Source organism: Falco punctatus (assembly GCF_963210335.1).
Source record: "Falco punctatus genome assembly, chromosome: 20".
In the NCBI taxonomy this organism is placed as follows: domain Eukaryota; kingdom Metazoa; phylum Chordata; class Aves; order Falconiformes; family Falconidae; genus Falco; species Falco punctatus.
Genome location: NC_137600.1, coordinates 4,934,289 through 4,952,370, shown reverse-complemented (window position 1 = coordinate 4,952,370; position 18,082 = coordinate 4,934,289). Strand labels below are relative to the sequence as shown.

General features: G+C 41.6%; 1 protein-coding gene across 1 annotated transcript in view; it reads right to left on the bottom strand.

The window, feature by feature from the left end:
* Positions 1-18,082, bottom strand: part of KCNU1 (potassium calcium-activated channel subfamily U member 1) — a 251,810-nt gene that overhangs the window by 166,448 nt on the left and 67,280 nt on the right. The window contains exons 20-26 of the mRNA XM_080370366.1: positions 17,431-17,530; positions 14,498-14,722; positions 13,865-14,018; positions 8,251-8,328; positions 4,334-4,473; positions 752-949; positions 250-356 (exon numbers count right to left, since the gene is read on the bottom strand). Coding sequence (XP_080226492.1) covers positions 250-356; positions 752-949; positions 4,334-4,473; positions 8,251-8,328; positions 13,865-14,018; positions 14,498-14,722; positions 17,431-17,530 — 1,002 coding nt within the window. The remainder of the gene's footprint in view (positions 1-249; positions 357-751; positions 950-4,333; positions 4,474-8,250; positions 8,329-13,864; positions 14,019-14,497; positions 14,723-17,430; positions 17,531-18,082) is intronic.

Sequence of the window (18,082 nt, the reverse complement as noted above, 5' to 3'; positions counted from 1 at the left end):
ATGCAGAAGGCTCACTTGTAAAGATGAATCACATCTTAAGTGAACATAAGGGAATCTCATACAAGCGCCAGTAGAGCACCATGTTCAGACCACACACCAGTTTGCCTCAAATGGCCTTAGCTACCTACAGGAATGTCTAAATCCAAGACAAAAATAAGTAATTCAGGTTGCCTATAACAGATGCCTAACTTCAAAGTCATGACTACTATCTTTTGACTTACAGTACAATTTGAGATAAAGTATACTTGCCTATTCTTGTACGGATTTGGCTCTTCCATCAGGCGGTAGAGCCCAAAGCAGAGAATCCCAAACAAGTCTAAAGCTCTGCAGTAAATGTCTCCAAAGGAGTCCTCCTGCTATAGAAGAAGCAAAACCTCTCTTATCTCAAGGAAACCAAAGCGGACGATTCAGCCCAACAGTAAGTCACTTATTTAGCCAACTATCATCACTATTCGCTACTTTTAGTATCATAATACTTGGCAAGATAGAAAGAAAATGACTGGTCCCCCATAAGATTAGAATCTAATATAAATATATTAGATTTATATTAAATATAAAATATATTTAATATAAAAAATTAAATATTAAAAAAAGGCTATCTGATGTCTTTGCCTCTTAAAAACATAGCTTAAGCTACATAATGAGATTCAACTGAATGAAACTAAACTTCAGGCAATGACAATCACCCAAAAGTACCAGCAGCAGGGATGGAAGCCTAGCCCATGAAGCACCACTCAGCAAGGGAACTCACTGTGACACCCACTAGCAACCCCTCAGACAGCGGCAGGAGTGCCAGTTTGCATCTGAATTGGGAGGCGTTGTGGGTCATGTTGTCAGGACTTCTGGGCAGTCTGCTGCCCTCTTCCAGCAGCTGTTCCCCAAATGCTGGGCTTGTCCCACTTGTCACCAAAGTCTGCAGCAGTGCCAAGATGTGGTGGTTGTAGTACGTCTGGAAAGGAAGAGACAATGGAAAGTCAAAGAGAAAAGAGTACGCGCTGGAAAGGAAAATCAAGCTTTCCAGTGAAAACCTAGAGGAAGTGATCACACAGACACTCGGGAGGTTTTTTTGTACACTTAAAGTTGTCCTTAATTATGTTTAAAGTTTTCTGACAATATTTAAGGATCACCACTTGCTTAGCTCATTTCAGCTTCAAAGAGCAGCCAGAAGGTCCCACCTCTGCTCTTATAATAGAATGCATTAAGATGTGTCTGAATGGGAGATTTTCAAAGGCATAAATGGCACAATCGGGGTGAGGCAGGGGGTGCACACACGTGTGTGTGTAAGAAAACTGGGCAGGAGCTCTGATGTCACCTGAGCAGGAGCACACTGTGCAAGGTGAGGCTGAGCAGCGCAACCGCCCTGCCAGCCCCATAGGGAGCAGGTGCAGCAGGAAGCTCTCCATCTTCGTAGCTGCCATATTGTTTTGAAAACCTCTCTCTGTGCCCTTACCTCAGTCAGTATTTTTTGGAAAAATTACCATGGTTCAAATTCAGATCTAAGGCAAAAAAAGGCCTAGAGTCTCTACTTTTTTTTTTTTACTTTTTTTTTTTTTTTTTTAAGCTGAAAGTGTTTCCTCTGCCTACAGTGCATCAAATAACTTATTTTCCACCCTTTCTCAAAAAGCTCATTTCCTACATAGAGCCACTTTGAGGAATCTGTCACCTGCATGTGCCTGGGTAAAGAAACTAAACAAGCTGCAGAGAAGTAATGGTGTTACTAAATCCACGCTAAACTCAAATCCGCTTAAGAACATCTGACCATATTGTCGGGCAAATGGGTATAATGCTGTTAGAGTTAATTCTCAGTCTTCTAAAGTAAGGAGCTATAGTCCAGGGTTATCCAGGAGTGATACAGCTTCAGGGGAATCTGTACTTTACATATTTAACAGAAGCGTGCTGAGCTCTTTAACATATCATTGCTGTACTTTTTGACATCAAAAGGATTGCATTTCCATACTTGGATGAATTAATAGGATTTGCATGTCACCCTCATTCTGTACTTTCTTTGCTGAGTTACACTGCAGGAATTTGAAAGGCCGGGAAACTACAGAGGTGTGCATGTGTGTGTGTGTGTGTGTGTGTGTGCGCGCGTGCACTCAGGAAATAACACACTGTATTCAGAATGGGTCTTGAAGCTGACTTTAAAAGGAGCAACATTTCCATAACGTGCCCATGAGATGTTACTATCTTCACCAGTTGATGTTTGCTTACATCTTCAGACAAGCAGACTTCCTGGGAACACCTCTGCACACAAAGGCAAGACTAGAAACCTTCTCCCATCACCAAGCACTTGCCTAGTCCCACTGACTCCATGTGGCTACTAAGCTTTTAAAACTGGTCCTGTACAGCTTAACAACCCACAGCTGGATCAGGAAGGGAATCCAGGGCTCATTAGAGTACCCGAGCCATAATGATTGTGCTCATTGGATTGTTTTCGGCCTACTGAGACCTCAAGAGTCACGTTGACGCAAATGCTAGTTCTGCTTTAGGCTTTCAGGGGGTAACAGTTCACTTTACAGACCACATTCTGCCATTCAGATTCTTCTGCCAGTCTCCTTTCAAGCTAAAAGAAAACAGCACGCCTGCTCCGAGTGTCCTGAGGAATTTCAACAGATACTCACGGTAACAGCAAAAGGAGGTGATATTGGACTGCTGAAGGCTCCCTTCCTTGTCTTTCTTCTCCATTTCACATGTCTTTTCCCTGATACTGCAACTGCTAAGCAATATCGTATTTCTCTCCATCTTCACTGTATTTACAGAATGACTGAATCCAAGCTGAGATGCCCCTCTACTTTAAAGCAGAGTTGAGTACTGATCATTCCTGGACAGACTTGGAATCTTATGCTTGAGTGAAATTTTATCCTTTAAGACAGGTCATGCTATGTCTTGAGTTACTTTTACACTTGACACTAGCAGTCATTAATTACCATCTGGCTGATTGACATATCAGTGAGTAGCAGCAATATAATACTTTCCCTAACACTGAAGCCTTCTCAGAAAAGCGTAACTGGACTTGACACACTTATTTTGGACAGCTTATCCCTTGGAGAGATTTGTTTTGTATTTATTCAGTTTCTGTAAAACTGCCACCCAAGCACTATCCCCTTGGACATGAACTGAGAGCAAGGCATGTGGAATGACTGCAGCAGGGGGAATCTGGGTGAAAAGAAAGAAAGGGGCTTTCAGAAAAAAGGCAGTTTTGGAAGTGCCAGCTTATGAGCTGAACTGCTGTTTTGCTGCCAAAATCCTGGCTTAACTCCACCAAAGTGTGACCTGCATGTGTGTCACCACTGACAATATCACTCAGTTTTGACGGCAATTTAAAATGACTATGTCACCAGGGTTGGGTCACCATGTTCCCTCCATTCTTGCAGTTTTGCTGCAACGTATGCAGTCTTTGTGCTGCAAGTGTTTGTAAAAGTACACACTGCCATGGATTTCCAGAGAATCAAAATATGCACTTAAATCTGATGTGGTATTGCAGATCAGCAGCAGCCCACTTCTGTGGAATTTGTTTTATACGTTTTCAGAAAAAGCTATTGGGAGATTCCCACTGAGTTCAGTAGACTGATTTCCCATCCAAATCTACAGTGAGTTTCCCCCAGATGAACTGATGAGAAGAGTTAAATGTTCCATTTATCCCCATGCCTGCTATGGTAAAGCGGTGGTAGTGCAAGCTCCCTGTTCCCTAGCTCACCAACGCGCCTCCAGCCAGGCTTATAAAGCTCCTTTCCATGTGAACAGGTAAGAATTCAGAGTGCCCACAATCTTCTCAGCCTTTGGCATCAATGCTGGAGCTTTCCACCAAGGGGCCAGCTGGTGTCAAATGCAATTTTGGCTTCAGTGACTGCAGTTCCCTTAGAGGGATTGATTCTAACATCATGTTGTCAAAAGTAAATAAATCAGGCTGGCTTTAAATACCTTTTGTAGCCTGTCAATATCTTGGAGCTGGGAACAGCAGAAACTTAGGAAAACACTCTAGAAGTTTCTCCAAATAATTCTATATGTATATCAACAACAGGGAGAGTGGCTGCTAATAGCACATACTGAGAGACACGTCTTTTGGAGCCAATAGCTGCCTTTTAGTGTATGGAACCCACTACTCCAAGAGATCACAGAAGCCCACTGATTAGCAAATTGCTTAAATAGGAGTAGACACATACAATTCTCAGGGCACCATGTAACTAATCGTATCACCGATCTCTGCAACTTGTCTTGTGCCTTTCTTTGATGCACATGGCCTTGACCATTGTTAAAGCTAGACTTAGTGGTAATAATTTTGCTACACACTGATGCCACTAAATTTGACAGAGGACATGATATATCTACTTACCACAGACAAAAGAGAATTCAAGAAGCTATCTGAGAAGATTGCTCCTGCAGGGGCACCAGTGGTGAAAAGCTGATCATGGTTCGGAACCTCAGAATTGCAGCTGGGAGCCTGATTAATGAACTGGGCATTTGATGAAGACTCTATTGGAAAAGCAAGGGAGAAAGAGGAAACATCTTAGCAACAGAGAGAAGCCATCTAGAATCAGAAACAAAAGTTAATAAATCCAGTTCACTATTCTGTGTCCAGCACTAGCCACAGCACACAGCATTAGTAAAGAAAAGAGGAACAAAACATTTAGTGCTGCTGATTGTGCAATGGCAGACAAACCCCATGGAATCCTAAACTTAAAGTTTTAAGATCAGATCATGACCAATTTATCCACTTTGATAAAGAAAGGAATAATCTAATTTCTTCCCCTCATTTTCCTGACTTAACAGAAATACAATTACTATTTCTGTTGGCTTAAATTGGGGCTACAGAGTCCCCTTCACAGCTGCCCTACTGTTGCAGGGACCTTCACCAGTTTCTCACTCTTATTCTTGCTGGCTGAGACAGTCTTGCAGAATTCTCCCTACTCTGGAAGTGATTCCCCCTTAACTTTCCTTTCTAGTTCCAGGGAACTATCAAAGTACACCCAGGCAGAAGGCCCCTGCTTGTGCTACTGAACATGCTAGGTATGTCCTGGCACTCTAGCACTACCAGTAAGAATGCTGATGAATGACAGCAGCACAGTAGGAGACTGAGAGGAATTGAACAAGAACCCATATCTTCCCATTAAAAAATAGAGAGTGAGCACAACTAACTCTATGTGAGTAATGACTGATTTCTATTATGTCCCCTTGGGTCAGAAAGCATTTGAGTGCATCATTTTTAAAGATGACTAAAACTAGCCAGAATCACAATACTATTAATGTCTCCTGTTGTCTTGCAGTGTTGGTGTCATCCTTCAGCCATGTATTCCCAACACAGATATTTCACCCACCCTGGATGTGAGAGCTGGCTCTGCATCTGGCATTAATCAGTATGACTCCACTGACTAGCTTAATACGGTCTGGGTATGAAAAGCATGCCACAATAAGGGATCCACTTTATTTCTCCACATCACTCTCTCTCCTTTACATATTTTCAGAATTCTTATTTCTTTACAGATCACTTCATTATTTCTCTCCCAGATCTCTGTCTCCTTATGTCAAGGGTTTCTAGAATCCATTGTTTCTGAGCAATAACCATTTGTAACATGCCTCTGAGCCCACTGGCCAACTCGCAAGTTTAGAAGATGCTCAACACGTTGAACTGTGCTCAGCTTGGTGGATCTGGGCCTGCAGAAACCCCATGCAAAGCTTGCCATTTACTGGGCCTTGGATCAGCCTGAGGCAAAGTGGCCATTTTAGCATTTCTTAATTTTCTGTTTCTCACCATTGGGCAAGGAGAAGCAGCAGCACGCCAGAGCATGACGACAACACAAAATGCTCCTGCTCCTCAAGGCAAAATTCTTACGCAGTCCTCTGTAGAGGAGTGCAGGCCCTCAGCTAATTCTGTCAGCTAATTCTCTGTCCCTGGCTACGCACCCTTAGCTCAGCGGGTGTGAGAGGACAGCATGCCTTTGGGACCACGGCACACCTCTGGGACGCAGGAGGCTCTGGCATGCCATCCTGGTCACAAAGAAATGGTGGCAGAGGCAAGTCAAACTCAACAGTTCTGGCCCTACTGAGATACCACATTGCTTCCTGTGCCTCTCAAGATTTAATTGCAAAAATCCTACTGACTTGAGTGGTGACAGGATTTGAACTGAAGGTATGAAGTGTCTTAGTTTCTCTTATAGCAGGTTTTGACCAGCAACAGTGCTAGCAATAGGTATCATATCGCTGGCTGTGGTGTGTCAGACAGACAAAAGGATACAGATGACCCTTGGTCAACACTCACTGTGCTGTGAAATGAGAAATTGCCCAGCATGAGCAAAGCCCTTACAACTTCAGGCACATGAGTATTACCCCTCTCAGCTTGTTTCTAGAGACAGGCACAAAAGTGAACATTTGTCTAGATCAAGGTCTACCAGAGGGACTTACAGGAAGCTTATTCAATCACAAGAAAGCTCCAGCTGTTTTTGTTTAGCTGATTTGTGCTTCCAGGTTTTAAATTCTTGGGGTTGTTTTGCCTCCTAGCCCATCTTTCTAACTCTGAACATATTTCTGTGCTGTTCAAGACTACAGCAGGGGCAGACATCCATGTGCTAAGGGACTGGGCTCAATTCATTATTTTGTCAAAGATCTGACATGACTAAAATCCAAGTCATGTCAACAGATTGCAGATGTTTTCCCCTCCACTGACACACCACATCCTGGAGGGAAATCACAAGGGTGCAATGCCTGTCTGAAGATGTCAGCTTGACTGCACAGTATCTTCTCAGAGGAGCTGGGCCTCAGTAGCCAGCTCAAAACATTTCTGAGACTTTTGGACACAACAGAAATAAAAGCTTAAACCACAGCACAAGATTTCCAAATATCACTCTGGGAAATTCAAGAGTTCTGAAATTACTCAGGAGGCAGCATCATTATCTTATCATTATTTTGTGCTTTTTTTTTTTTTTTTTTTTTTTTTTCAGCAGCTCCTCAGTATTTCAGTGTAAGGAGTACACAGGACTGAATAGTTCATGAAGGTGCTTAACTGCTTCTGGGACACAGCTCATCAGGTGCAAGTTTTGACTAAGCAGTACACCATGTGTGCTGAGTCCACATAGCATTTACAAGTATTGCATCAAAAAGAAAGAAAGGAAAAAAAAATAAAAGAGCTTGAATGAGTCAGGGGCCAGTCATGATGCCTAGCAACACGCTGCACTAATTTGATGGGTACGTTCTTGTGTCAGCACTTTAAATGGAGCTAAACATCCATGTCCCTTGGGACTGGCAGCCCAGCCACGCCACCCTGGTGTGACACTGACTGCTATGTTACTAGTAATCAGTTAATCAGTGCACATGTTCCTAAGTAACAGATCCAGTTTGTAACCATTGGGAGATGAAGACAAAGACAGCCAAGAGAGGCATGAAAGAACTCCATGAGTTATTTGAGTTATGAATCCACGCTAGAGAGGCTGAGCCTTTTGGAATAAGGACAAAGGTGTTTGGGCTCTGCAGTAACATGCCTGTACTCTCAGTCCTTGTGCAAGGACTCATCCAAGTACTGCACCCCAAGCAGTCACTGCATAACGCCATGTACTGCAGACTGTTTGGAACAGGCTCTGTTCTTTCACAGCCACCTGTACAAATGAGGAAACCTGCAGCTACCCCCATAATCCAGAATTGGAGGAGGGAACCATCACCAGTGTTCCAGAAAGGGAAGGGTTGGAACACAAAGAATTAGGCCTTGACTCACTCCATTTTGTTGTGGGGTGAAAACTGGGCATACAGTCTCTCTCAAGTGCCTTTTACAGTCATTAGAGAGAGGAAAGCACGGCCAAAGAGCAGCTTAGATTTCATCTGGGCAGAATTCCCTTTGGTGGTGCCTCTTTCTCCGCTGAAAATAAGGGTAAACCAGGGAAATACAGTCCTGATTTATCTACCTTAGTGAAGTATATTTGGATAGGTGGGATGAATGCCGGCCACGTGATTAGAGCTCAGACCTCCTGAGATCCAGTCCAGTAGAAAAAAAACCCAAGGACATTATCTTTCTCTTCAATGGATGCTTCAGAGATTTGCTACACACTGAGACCTTTGTAACACTTTGTTATATTTATTCTCCTGATAAACCATCCTGACTCCTTCAAAGCCAGTGAATTAACATCTAAGTCAAACCTTTTAATGTTCCTTGGACATGTAGTGCTTGTCGCTTTCTGCCTGTGAATTCTAAAAAGGGCCTGGGGTAAATAAATAATGCAGCATGCATATTGCTTCAGTGAAATTTGTTCCTAAAGAATAACTTACTCAGCTCTGTAGTGATGAGGATCCTTTTATAACATGGCTGTGATTGATTCCTCAGTGCTCTCGCTCTGAAGACAGCATCTGTAGAAACAGTCAATAATAACGTGAGGAAAGAGGGAAGTTAGCAGAAGCAGAAAGGAAAAAAAAAAAAAGAAAAAGAAAGAAACCAAGGCACAATGGTTCAGACTGATAAATGCAGGAAATCTCTTACCTATGCCTGAAAATGTCATTGTCATGCAAAAATCCCAAAGCATTTCCTATATTTAGAAAGTTTCTTGCCTTGGTTTGCTTTTCCAAGACTCACTTTATTCACTCAGAGCTTCAAAGGATTAAAAAAGAAGCTCTCCCGGCAGCTGCTTATTGACATCATAACTAAAATATAATTACCCTCTGTGGAGCAGCAGTGCTGGTTGCAGTGTTGTTTGGCACAAAGCCCCCACTAAGCCAATTTGCACTCAGAGGGCTTTTTTGGGAGTGGGTTATGTTTTTTCCTTCCCCTTCAAGAAGGCTGCACATAAATAGATGGGACATGTGCTGTAGGAATTAAGGCAAAAGCATACACCATAATTTTTTTTTTTTAAAACCTGGCAACCAAAGAGACTTAAAAGAGAAATCCAGAAGTTCCTAGAAGCATGTGTCTTTATTTCCTCCCAGTTCTCACAAGCCAGCTGATTTAGTACAATCACTCCCAATCTGAAATCAGCTTTCTGTGTTTTGATCACATCCAGTCTTGTCTCCCTTACCACGACGTCTACATTTTTCCTTTGCTACTCTAGCACAGCATCTGGGTAACTGAGTATTAATAATACTACTTATTGCACAAGATAGTATCAAAGTCAAAATGATGGACTCTAAACTCCATCAGATTTTGCTAGAAATGGAACTTCTACCAGTTCATATACTGTATAATGGATCCTTTCTGCTTGGAGGAGGATGTGAACGTTGGAGATAAGAGAACCTAACAGGGTCCTAGATGGACCATTGCTCTAATCCACGTCTCTGAGGTTAGGCAATGGACTGCCAGAAAAACTCATTAGAGATGTCAGGCAACACAAACCCTCAAAACAGCAGCATAAGTCCTTCCCAAGTATAGCAAAGCGTCTCTGAATGCATGCTAGTGGCAGCAACTGAATGCCTGAAATGAATCATTGCCTTTATTGTACCCTTCCATGTACTGTACCAGTTGATTTGAATGTATGTCTTATCACTGCCTGGATACCTTTTCCTTATGTCAATATTTTTACTATGAAACAGTACACAGCGCTCCACCTGAAATTTTACAAACTGGCAGGGTGCTATTACAAAAGATTACTTAATTGTAGATTACTACTGTACATTTGAATTTCACTATCTTATTAAGTTGTCAGATTTAATTACCATTATATGTTTAGATTATGCCACAGATTATTTAGTTCGGTACCTAGGTTTGCCAACCTGTTTGCTTTGTGACATGACAGGGTGATAATTACAGCATTACTGGAAAACCTAAATTTTTCCATGGGAAAGACTAGAAGTCCTTGGCATCAGCACTGACCCTAGTAAATGCTCATTCTTGCAAGTGTAAGTAATGCTTAGCTCTGTGCAGGTCTGGTTCTCTAAGACCTGTCTAATTCTCTACCCCATGAGAGAAGTAATGTGCAGAACAGGCCTGCATTTGTTGGGTGTGAAATACAGCAAATTCTAAAACCACAGGAAATGCAATTGATTTGGGCTTCGTTACAATCTCCAAATTGAGATTTGCTTGCTTACCAAAAGCTTACAAAAAGCTGCAATGCTTACCAAACACCTGAACTGTTGAGTGAACTTGGGACCTTCCATCCAAGTAACTACTTTCCACTATGGTTAAGATGCAAAATGCTACAGCTTTGTCTACGGTGTCAGAGCTGGGGATGAGAAAGGATTTGGATGGGTAGTGTAGCTGGATAGCAAGCCATATCATCTGCTGTCCCACCAGCAATGGCATCTACTACAAGAGAAACATCAGCCTCTATCTTTTCTTTTTAAAATCAGGTAAGAGTTGAATAATCATTGCTTTAGAAAACTCTCCCAACTATTATTCTATCATTTCCTACCTGCTTCCTATCCTGGCTGCTAACATTAACTCAGGCTAGGCTTCTCAGGCCCAATTTTGAATGTAACTTTAACCCCCCTCCTTCAAAAACGGCGTTGTGACCAGAGGACTGCCATACTTCTTGGGTCTCCCCAGTGCACAGTAGTTTCTGCTGCCAATTTCCTTTTCTGCACAACTTCTCCTAGGCGTTTCTCCTACAAGTAGAAAGGATTTTCCTAAACCTGCTGACGTTGCAACTCTGTAGCTGAAAGCACCCATTGGTACATGTACTACACCACTGGAAAATGCGGATTTCACCGGTACACTGTAATTAATTACTGCAGAGATGAACCAACACCAAGTTCTGATCAGCAGGGGCACTGCCTTTCTACATCACTAGTATTTGCTGTTCTTCCTAGCTAACTTGATGGCCACCAAGTCTAGAAAATTTCTTGATACTCCCCATACTGTTGAATTATTTTCTAGCTGTATTTAAGTGTCCTTACATAACTTAAATGAGGCCAGAGGCCCTACTCTCAATTTTTCTCCCCACAAAGAAAAAAATTCTGATAAAAACCATCCTTTCCCAGCTTGTATCTCTCTTTTCCCTGAAACTTTCCTCATTTTATGACCCCCATGAACTATTTCACCTGAAGGCCAGCCAGTCAGCTAAGAATAGCTGATTTTATCAGCAAATTTTTTCCTCTCAGAGATTAATTCCTATAATAATAACAGTGGTGGGAGGGAGAGCAGAGACTGAAACAGTGGGAGCAGGGACATGTACATTCTATTTCCACTCTGGGCACCTTGATCCAAAACTTGGTAGCAACAACTTTAATTTACTATCCTATAGGAGCATACTTCTGTAATGCATCTAGAGAGTTCAGAGCCAAAGACCTTAAAGAGTGTAAGCCACAGCGTTCATCTTGCGGTTGAATCTGAAGGAGCTCCTGGTATGAGAACTCTAACCTAAGATTTTGATCCTGTAACTGTAAATAACTATGGCAGCAAAGAAGAAAATGAGCCGGCTATTTTAGCAACTCGTCTAATGAACCTATAAGGAGAGAGAGCTTATTTGTACACTTGCAGATTTAATGGATGACTTGAGTAAGAAGTGAAACTTGTGTTTAGCCTTATTTTGCAAATATATCTTTATTCATTGATGATGATCTCCTGTAACTGAACATTGCTTTTCTGTCTGCAGAAAACAATGTAAATCTGAGGAACAGCCTTAACCAAGTAGCCGATAATGTATTACACTGGAACTGTAGTCAGCATATGGGGTGACAATTCACAAACAACTAAGCTAGGCAATAGGTGCCTTATAAATATGTAAAGTGAAATACCTAAAATGGATAAACTAGGGTGGGTTTAGAAACACAGTATTTTGTCAACTAGAGTAAGACAATGCTGTTATGGTAAATGGAGACAGATTCTAGCCTCTCTAGTTTGAATCAACCTTTCAGAAATAACTGATCACAGTAATGGATAATAACAAGAATAATTTGCATTTCTGTATTGCTACACTGTAAGCTTGCATTTATCTGGCTTTAAACAAGCCTGGGAAATATTGTAAGGGGGCTCTATGCTGAGGTACAGCATGCTCTAGTAGCTGCCAGGAATACACAGCAAAGGTGTAAGAGATATAGAGGAAGCTTTGACACCATGACCCTTACTTGATCCTACCTTCTCAAAGCCAGAAAAGAAACCCAGAAGCACAGGTTTCCATTCCTCTGTTCTAGTGTCTACATCACACTTCACCCAGGTTCCTGACAGAGGACCAAGCAACCCTGATTTCTGCTTATACCTGAAAGAAAGTGTTGTGTATTTGGTCTGGTTCTGATGTGCTGAAGAAGAGTGTTAGCCATAATACACAAACAAACTTGTGCCTGCATGTCTCTGCTCTAACTGTTCTGACTGCTAGCTTCTTTCTGCACAAGCAGAAATCCTTTTGATACTGTTTTCAGGAACCTTGTAAGTGCAGAGTTTAATTATCTTTCTTCCAGTATGATTGAATAAACTTTTCTTCTATCTCTCATGATGGCAAGGATGCCAAACGGATTTAAATCTGCAAGATCCATTTTTCTGATGCAACTCATCATATGCCCATCTTCCCAAGGGAAATGAGGGAAAAATATGTGCCTCTGGATTAAAGAAACAAAAGACTCTGAGTATGCAGGTGGTGATGGTTCTGACAATGATACACCTGGTAAATTGCCTAACCAGTCATGCCTCAGCTTACCCAACTGATCACACTAACGTCAGCATTAAGTCCCCGAGATCTTCTGCTGAAGGAGACAAAGCAAGCCCAAAGCTACCACCTCAAAGAGAAACAAGTAAGTATGAACTCTGCAAGGCAGCTGGGGAAGGTTTTGATGAACAGATGCTCACATCTCTATTTTCCATATGCACATTGTAGTTTAGAGTTCTGCACTCCATGTACTACAATTTTTGAGTGATAAAACAAAAAATGCTGGAGGGGAGTAGGACAATGATTGATAGAATGAAATATCCTTTTTGTTCTAAGTCTCTCACTTTTCAATATGTAGGTATAAAGAGGTAGTAGGTACAGTATCTATATCTGTCATTATAGATGGAGAGACATAAATTATATATATAAAAGTACATACTATTTACTGCCTCTCTATATACAATCAATAAAGAGTTCCATACATCTTTGTATTTATGTAGCAATAAACACTTAGATAAAAGTAACCTATTCAAGTCACCATTACCTCTTATTCAAATATACCTTATAAATAATTTGTCTTCTGTTCTGATAGTATACACTGTATATTGGTATTATTTTGTCTAGTTATTCTTAAAAAAAACCCCTGTCTCTGCCTCACTCTAATCTTTTCTTTGGCACAGCCATTGTTTTAAAAGCCTAGAATGATAATAAAGTATAGGGAAAACACTTAGGAGAGCCATCCATTTCTCAGCCCATCTTCAGTTAATTAATACCCCACATTCTCAAGAGGAGGACAAATCTTAGCTTCTTCGCCAAATTAAGGGAGGAAGAGACACAATAAATATTCTACTGGGCTGAAGTCATTTTTGCTTCCATTGCAGTTCTGAGCTACAAGTTCTGTCTGTCTGGCAACAGAGCACCCACCCTATCAAGCCTCAACAGAAAGGTATTGTTTTTCTCTCTTTGAAGGATGGAAGGGGCCTCCACTCACATGTGTTTTTACAAATAATACAGTAGTTACCAACACTGGTTACCATTTACCCTCCAGCCAGGGTCTATTGACTGGAAACCTTGAAGCTTCACTCAGAACGTGCAGCAGGAACTGGCATATTTCCAGGAGCAATGCTGGCTTATCACTCCTTCCTTTGCATACCTGTAGCTACAGACACTGGACTAGGCTTTACAACCGACTATGCTAAAATGGACTTCTGGCCCTTTTAACTTACATATTTATATTCGGGAGAAACAGGCTGTAGCTCAGACTAGTGACAAGTGACCCTGTCATTCTTCCCTCCTTTAGTTGCCATTTTTGTTGCATCAGCATGTTCCCAGGCAAAAGGAAGCATGCTTAACTAGTGTAGCTAAGCTGGACCTACCCTGCATGGATCGGATGTTCAGAGTGGCCAGGATGCTTTCCGTGTCCACCAGGCAAGGACTGCTTGAAGCAGCGGTGTTGGAAGACAGAATGGCGCATGCAGCACAATCCTGGACATTAACTGCCTTCAGATCTGTGCAGGAGAGAGCACTACCCTGATAAAACCAAAGAAATTAATAAATAAGGAGAAATAAGAGAAAGCTGAACATTAAGGATCTTTAAAGGTGAAATGCTAACATTAAATTTGATTCAAAGTCAGCTGGCATAAACACGTTTTGGAAACACCTCCAAAGTTTCAGAAACTTTGGAAATGGGGAAGTGTCCAATACATTGCAAGTCTAGACCTGTGACTTTTCTTCTCTGGCGTACCAGGATTAGCTTCTCAGTGCTTCTGCAGGAAACCAGAGAGTATCAGAAGAGTCTTCTTCCCCCAGAAGAAAATAAATATTTAAAAAGGGGAAGTTTTTCAACAACATCTTGGATTCAAGCTCAAGTCTAGAGTCTGAGATAATTTTGGTCCTTTTTGAATCTGAATTATGCTATCATCAAGAAGTTTTAAAACTTATTTAGAAATGTGCATGAGAGCTAGAGAAAGGAAGGAAGAGGAAAAGAGAATATGCAAAAAAATTCTTACTGAGAATAACCACAGCTTTGGGAAGTTCTGAATAAATTTCCATTCTCTTTGCAGATATTCTGAAGGTCCGAGAAAAACAATGTCTTTCAGCTCATGGTAAATGAAGTTGCTAGCTCTTAAGGGCATCACGAAGTCCTGCAGCCCAATCAGCGGTGAGTTTGCATTGCCAAAGACACAGACCAAAATGTGATTCTGCAGGTTCAGTGCTGCTTGGTCCTTGCAATTCTAAATTGAAAACAGAATCCTGCTGAAACAGGTACTAGGTTTATTTTAGATTTTTCTCTTCAGTTAGAAAGACTTAAACCATTTCTTAGCTTTGTAACATCTATGGGTAGAATGAGGCTATATATAAAAAACAATATCTCCCCTTAAGTATTTGGATTCTAAGCGTATCCTACAGCAGTGAAAAGTTCATATATGTTGCCATAAAACATCAAAAATGTAGAAGGCAGCAACAATACTAGTTTAATGCCAGGAGCTTAATCATGACTTTGGCCTGGTGTTTTATTCCTGGCTAACTGATCATGTTTCTCAAATGAGCTCATTAGTCTGGAAAAACGTACTGGAGAGTGGGTACTTAGTGTGGTACCTCATGGCTGGTAGGTAGTACGGCCAAGTCGGCCAGCCAGGCTCCTCAGAGCTGTTGCGTTAACATCCACAGTTAACGTGGGCTCGGCATATCCCTGCTACGTTCACTCCTTGGCAGTTTTTTTTCCAAAGAGAAACAAGGGACTTTGTCAGGGAGAAGTTTCCCGATGAGAGATTAGAATCATAACCAAATTAAATGATTGTCCCTAACTAATTAGATTAGTTTAAATTGAATAATGAAACCTTTAGCTGTATTTAATGTAACATGCCTGAAGTCCAGCGATTAGTCTGCTGAATGAAGCTAAACAATTAAAAACACAATCTATTTTATAGCTTATTTTATAGGAACAATTGGAAAAACTATTACTGCTGAAATCTGCAGAGGAAATGCGCAATTACAAGACCAACAGGAGCAGTCAGTATTGCAAATGTGCAGCAGGGACAGGTGAACCACTCTGAAGACACTATGGAAGGACTGAGGCCTTCCTTCCAACCTGGGGCCAAGGAGCTGGCTGTATCTGGCATTTATTACTTTATTACTGAGGTCAAGAGAAAAAAACCCAAACATTAATTCTCAAAATCTATGTTATATCAGACTGACAATTAAGACTTCCAAAAGCTATCTAAATTATTTAATAATGTATACTTTATGTAAAAGTCAGAGGACTGTATTTTGATACATCCTTAGATGTTGTAGCACAATCAAACCAGTAGACTGCAACAAGGCTTTACCGTTGGTCAGATTCTACTGTCTGTGCTGGATCTCCTTCCTCCAGAGGTCAGACCACACTGCTCCTCCTCCTAACCCCCTCTCCCACAATCCGCAGGGCTATTTAACTACTTAGCGGGAACGAGCTACAGCTGCACATCACCCATGTCAATCAACCCACTGCCCCTAAGGCAAGGCCACAGCTGCATGTTATCAATGCTAATCAACCCACCGCCTTCATTCCTCTACACTTGGACACCCTGTGTTTCACATAGCCATCAAGGAGGAACTTCTGTAAAGTATATCCACCTAGCTGTCCATGCTTTCCAAACAGAATGAAAAGCTGAAGTGTCATGACAAATCCCATGGGAGTATATTTGCACCTTTTAAGTGCTGAAACAACTTTAAAAACCCAAAACTTTTGAAAACCCAAAGCACAGTCTGGGACTCACTCCCAAAAATGCATCTTAAGACTCCCAGGCCTTTGAGAGCTTGCCTGTCCCAGAAACCTGATGGCAAAGGAAGATACTGCATGAACTTGAAGCGCAGTAGCTATTATGCACTAATTTCCTTTGTGGACATTCTTAATCCTCATAAAGAGCTCCTTGCACAGTCTGGCTTAGCTACACAAAACCACTCAGTACAAAACAGAAGTGGCACATGGGGAGTTAGGACACACTAGCAGTTGTAAGCTTTTTCCTCATGTAAACCTGCCTGTAAGATCTTTTCAAAACATTACCCTTTAATTCACGGAGCTGAGCTTCCAGTCCTATTGGGATACTCGCCCATTTGTAATGACTAATCCTATTTTGGAGGTTGCTGGGCAATAGGGTCCTTTTATTTGCTTGGAAGGAAGCTGCAGCATTTCAAGCAGCATGAATTCCAGCCTGCTACAAGTCTCCCAGCTGGCAGAACAGCTTGAACATTCTGTATTTTTGATGAAATCTTTGATCACCTCATTGCAAGATTTGGTTGCCTACTCTCAGCTCTCTGGCAGCTCTGAGCACAACCTGCCATTTCTAGATGGGATTTGTTCTTTTACGGATTAGACACGTTAAATAAATAAACCGAACTGTCTTAAAGATATCCAGATCAATAATGTCACAGACACAAGGGTCTGGAAACACAATATACAAAATTTCAAAATAAAATAGGTGTCAAACAGACCTTCCTTTGTCCATCTGCTGAGACCCTGTCCTGAGATTGGGTGCCTGCCCTGCTTTAGATGTACACGGAAGGCATTACTGATCCCTTGTTACCTTGGAGATCTTTCTCTGTTCCCACGTTACCACCTAAATTACAAAGGAATATGGCCATGGAGTGAACTTTCAGCTCCCTCCACTGCAACAGAGTCTCTATGCAATGCTGGTCAAGATACTTTATCCACAGCTCACTCCCCAAAAAGGGGGTAATGGTAAACCCCTGGTCCCTCCCCTCCAGCACAGGGCCTGTCTCTTACCTTTGCAAATGAAATCAAAGTTAGAAATTGACTAAGATAACATTGCTAAATAAGCAGCAGTAAACTAGAGAGCGCTGTGCCCTCCACCCAGATCAATGCACTGAAGCTCCAGCTTAATCCTAGGAGAACAAGGAGGAAGACACGTGAGGGTCCCCGAATCAAATACCCTGCACCTACCAGAAGAGCCTCCTGGAGTGGAACAGCATCACACCAGTGGAACATTCCTGTTGAATCTAGGACAACTTTGCTGTTCTCTTCCACTTGGCCATCAAACCCCCTAAAATGCAGAGAGAAACTTCTTAGCTACGGAGCAACCTCTCAGCAGTGGCAGCTGCAGTTTACCCAAGTTGAGATCACATCTCCAGCTGCTTCTGAGATGCCCTCTTTATCTACATCACAGCTTTCATGTCTCATAGTAGCAAGGAAAAATTGGGATGAATGAGTCACATATTAACCATGACAGCATGGGGGAAAAGGACTGTGTGGTGGAGGAATTTCTTTGTCAATGTCAGCTGAATGAAACATACGGAAAAATATACTGCAAAGTGTTTCCTTGAATTATTGTATTAGTTGTGATGTTTATAGCTGTTTGGACTTGGTCCCTAGGATTATTTTAAATAATGAGTTCTTCAGTGGGGACATTCATTGAAGCAGTATTTATATAAACATGGTCTTGATTAAGAGCAAAAAGAAGTCAGCAGGAATTTCCCCCTTGTCTTCAGGGACTTTAAAGTACAGCCATATTGCAGGGTATTGTTAGAGGCAAACTTCAGATATGTAGCTGTGTTTGTGAGCATTGTGTTAGTTCAAAAGCAGCAAAAAGACCACA